This window comes from Pteropus vampyrus, unplaced genomic scaffold, assembly GCF_000151845.1.
Source record: "Pteropus vampyrus isolate Shadow unplaced genomic scaffold, Pvam_2.0 Scaffold502, whole genome shotgun sequence".
NCBI lineage: Eukaryota > Metazoa > Chordata > Mammalia > Chiroptera > Pteropodidae > Pteropus > Pteropus vampyrus.
Window position 1 is genome coordinate 773,051 of NW_011889283.1, and position 5,026 is coordinate 778,076.

General features: G+C 35.4%; 1 protein-coding gene across 1 annotated transcript; it reads right to left on the reverse strand.

The window, feature by feature from the left end:
* Window positions 1-2,539: 2,539 nt before the first annotated feature.
* Window positions 2,540-3,508, reverse strand: LOC105307485 (olfactory receptor 8D4). Its single transcript, XM_011383006.2, has one exon. The coding sequence runs from the start codon at window positions 3,473-3,475 to the stop codon at window positions 2,540-2,542; it is 936 nt and encodes a 311-aa protein (XP_011381308.1). The 5' UTR covers window positions 3,476-3,508.
* Window positions 3,509-5,026: the final 1,518 nt, after the last annotated feature.

Here is a 5,026-nt window from a genome sequence, read left to right on the forward strand (position 1 = left end):
TTTGGTTACTGGAGACACATTTAAAACAGAAGCAGAAATAATGATTAAAAAGTAAAGGGATAGAATAGGGATATATAAGCAAATATTAACCAACATTGGTAGATTGTATTATTGTTCTCAATTATTATGCACCCCTTTTCTTTACAAGAGGGTTACCTGTCTCCACTTACACATCTCATTGTTACACTGGCCATGTGACCTATTTTAGAAAATGGCATGTGAGTGGACCTGATGTACTCAATGTCTGAGCTAAAGTTTTAGCTATTGCTCTCACAAGAATAGCATACCTCTGATAAGGGCCGCTGATTTAGCCTAAATCCAGAATGAAATATGTGGGACAGAGACAGATCAAACAGGGAGCCATCAACATCCAATATGGGTGTTAAAGAAGGTTTTTTTTTTTTCTGTTAGCCACTGAAATTTAGGAGGTTGTTTGTTAATGCAGTGTAACATAATGAAATTAATGAGTCTGCTAATGCTTACAGAGAGGGTGAAAAGCAACTGCCAACTTACACTGTTGCTTACCATTAATACTTGGAATGATTTTTTTTTAATTCATTTTTTTCTAATAGTGAGAATTGTAAAACTTTTTCTACTACAGTATTTACCTTTGTTTTGGCTGCTTAGACACAAAGACAGATATGAAGCTCAAATATTGTAACTAGTTAGGCTTTTATGGTCCAATTATATTTTTTAAAAGTGAGTCTTGACTCACTTTCATTATTTACATTTCTCTAATTTCTAATTTTTTAAATATAAACTTATCAAAATTTATCATCCTCAGGAATCACACTTTGAATTCAACAGAAACCTTATTTATTCAACATCAGATATGTGTCTTGAAGCCATCCATTTTTTTCCATCTCTATTGCCATTACTCTAAAATTACATCTTTTCATGCCAAGATAATTTCAATAGACTCAAAATGTTTTCTGTGTTTCTGCCATGGCCAATAGCCCCTCAAACATGCACATACACATCTATATATTTTCTTCTTAACTAGAAGACATTTTTCAAATCTGAAACAGATTACATCACTCTGCTTTTAAAAAATAGCAGTGGCTTCTCTTTGTACTAAGAATAAAAGTTAAACTCCTTACATAATCTAGCATTTGCCTATTTCCTAGCCTCCTTTAGTAACGTTTCCCCCTCTTTTATTATTTCTTGGCCGTACTGCCTTCTCTGTTTTTGGAAATGGGCCAAGTGTGTCCCAGCTTCGGTACTTAGTACTGCTTCTGCCCTTCTGTTTTTGCATAACTGTGCTCTTTGCTTCATTTAGGTTTTATTCAAATGTCTTTTCTTCAAAGAGCTCTCCTGAGAATTGCTCTGAATCTATTAAACATTTAGATACCTTATTTTTTTAAAAAGTATTTATCAATACCTGTAATTATCATGCTTATTGATTTTATTGTTTCTGTAGCACCTGCCAACCCCCACCCACCAAAAATAAGTAGAGACCTTTTCTATTATAGTCACCATCATATTCCAATACTTAGTGCCTGGCACTTAGTGTCCGTGATAAGCATATGCTGGGTAAATAAATTAATGAACACATTACTTTCCTCATATAGTTCATTATCATGGTACAGTTCATTATAATGGTTTATTGTGTATGGGTTTATTCTTGAAAACTATGAACTTTTTATTATGTTTTATTCAAAATGTTTTATCAAAAGAAAATGAAAGACACTTTTAGTTTACAGCCTGGAGGAAAAAATATCAACTCAAAAGAATTAAGTACAAAATTGTAAAATACTACACATATATTGGTCATACAGAATAAAACAAGATATTTAAATGAGACTTGATGAACATCATCTTCTCATCTAGATGTCCTAAGTCTTATCCTTGGATCACTAGATTCTAAATATTGACACTGTATAAGTTTAGCTAATTGCTGGATTGTCTTCATGAATCTCACTTTGTTATAATGTTGGCCTTTAAAAAGTGCTTTAAAGAAACAATTGAAAAATTCTTCCACATTTATTGTAAAGTTGTTGCAATTTTTCAATTGCAAACAATTGAAAAATTCTTCCACATTTATTGTAAATAAAAATATTTCCATCACACTTTTCGATATTTCTTACACAAATTTTCTTAAGAAAATTCTCATTTTGAGTGAGATAAATAAGTGGACTGACTCACCAAAATAATTTTGTGTGTGTGTTTTTTTTTTCTGACATGACTATGTAGTACATAATGATTTTGTTTTCTTTTTGCTTAGATTCAGGAAAATAAAGGTAAAAAATGAAGTTCAATCCCAGCAATAGTATTAAAGTTTATTTATTTATTTATTTATTAAAGTTTAATTAAAAAATATTTGCTACTTCTCATTTTCATACCTGTTGTTTTGCATTTTATTAATCGTATTGTGTAAATATACTTAGCAGTTTGCATATACGTAATTTAAGATATATATTCAGAAATAGAAATATATAATTTCACCACTTCAAATTATGTTTAAAGACAAAGAGCATAAACGCATATATACATACATACAACCATGCATACATAAATAAATCTTAAAAGAGCATATTCATTATGGAGACATTTTTCTTCTTAAAAGTTTTATCAGTGCATTTTTCACTTCCTTGTTCCTCAAACTATATATGAGGGGGTTTAACATGGGAATCACAATGGTGTAAAACACTGAGGATACTTTCTCCTGGGTGAGTGAACTGCTAGAAGCAGGTTTGAGATACATGGCCATAAGAGACCCATAAAATATAAGAACAGCTGTCAAGTGGGAGCTGCAGGTGCTGAATGCTTTGGACCTGCCCTCTTTAGAGTGGATGCGGAGGATATTGGAGAGGATAAAAGCATATGAAATGATGACTGTCAGGCTGGTAGTTACCATGTTAAACCCACCAATGACAAGAATCAAAAGCTCATCAATATAAGTGCTGGAACAGGAAAGTTTAATAAGAGGGACAATGTCACAGAAATAATGTTTAATGACATTTGAACTGCAGAAAGTCAACCTTAATATACAACCTCCATGAATCACAGCATCAGTAAAACCTACTGAGAAGACAGCAGCCACCAGCAGGTTACAGACCTTAAAGGACATGGTGACATTGTAGAGCAGGGGGCTGCAGATGGCGACATAGCGATCATAGGCCATTGCTGCCAACATGTAGCACTCAGAAATGACAAAAATACAGAAAAAGAACAGCTGAGTCATGCATCCAGAATAAGAGATAGTTTTATCTCTGCGTAAAAACCCTACCAGCATTTTGGGGGTAATAACGGAAGAATAGCAGATATCCAAAAAAGACAAACTACTGAGGAAATAATACATGGGGGTGTGAAGTTGAGAACTTAACCCGATTATTGAGATCATGCTGAGATTTCCCACCACAGTGACTATATAAATCCCTAAGAAGAGGCAGAAAAGGGGCAGCTGAAGCTCTGGTTGGTCAGTTAATCCTAAAAGAAGAAACTCTGTCACTGTGGATTGATTTCTTATACCCATTCTCCTCTGAGAGATCTGTGGAGATGAGAAAAAAAAAATTCAAATTAGATAGGCAGAATCTCAGTTTATCTCCAATTCCCCACAGCTTAGGTATGGAAACACTGAATCCAAGTTATTTTATCCCCTTGTCACTAAGTCTGTGCCTCCATTGATGTACAGGGACTTTGACACGCCAAAAAGCACTCAGATAAAACATTAAGCATCAGTCTACCTATAGATTTCAGGATCCATAAATTTCATTCTATTTAGTGCTCAAATTCTTTTAGTGAAGTATAAAACCTTTAACTCCAGAGTAAGAGACAAAATTTAATGCTAAAGACCTTGGGGGAGGTTTTCTAAAGCAAATCAGCTAACAACATGCATAAAAAGGCTTTTGCTAATGATATATTTGCCTAGGCCTGATCCTAGGATTTCCTATAGAGCAGGTGTCTATTATTAAGGTCAATTATGATTTCCAGTTCTAGATTTCCAGGGTGTTCAGCAGAATATTAATTCCAGTGATGTGTTAATAGCTGTACATAAAATAAATATACCAGGACCATATGATTTTGAACATTTAGAGTTATACAAAGTTAAACAGGTTTCTTAACTGAAGAATGTGTCTGAATCTCCAAGAGCAGAGGTCCCCAACTCCCAGGCCAGGACCAATACTGGTCCCTGGCCTGTTAGGAACTGGGTCTCACAGAAGGAGGTGAGCAGCAGGCCAGTGAGTAAAACTTCATCTGTATTCACAGCCGCTCCCCAGCACTACCACCACTGCCTCGGCTCCACCTCAGATAATCAGGCATCAGATTCCCATAGGAGCACCAGTCCCTGGTGCCAAAAAGTTTGAGGACTGCATAGAGGACTTTATTGCACATGATGTTTTCCAAACTTATTTGATGATAGATTCCCCCCACCCACCCACACACTTAAAAAAAAAAAAGCAAGTTGTAGCACAATGTGGCTCAGAATATTTTAGGAAACTGTGTTTTGTTCGTGCATTTGTTCTAATTTAATCAAATAATCATAAGTTGATTTATAGGTGGGAAACGTTCTTCTCATACTTCAGCAAAGCTGGCTGGTAGTAGGACAGCCCTCTTCAAACTGATTTTACCTTCTGAATCTCTGGCCATCCTCTGGGCCAAACCTACCTCTCTCACCAAGGTCACTGAGCATGACTTAATGCACTACTACTAGTTCTGCCCCTTTTGGCAACACAAACAACTTAGAAATTTATATGTCAATTAGACGTTTCTATGTAGCACTCCGTGTCTTTCACTCATAATTCTCATGAGGGGGCAAAAATGGCACATGGCTTGAAGTTACCTGTTTTAGAGTCAGCCAAAGCCTTATCTCTGAAAAATCAGACCATTTTCTTTTAGTGCTGGGCTGCTCAAAGAGTCCTCTCTGGACGTCCATGTTTACTCAGAGACTATACAGAGCCCTGCTTAGACATCTGGTTTAGTATTTTCTCAGCCTACCAGCCCAGGATTTATCTTTCTCTTTGGTTCTTCAAGAAGCTGTTCATGTCTTCTTACTTCCAATCTATTACTGCCATATTAGGACAAG

Excerpts from the sequence above, each read along its gene's own strand:
- LOC105307485 (XM_011383006.2), bottom strand. The coding sequence starts at position 3,475 with ATGGGTATAAGAAATCAATCCACAGTGACAGAGTTTCTTCTTTTAGGA.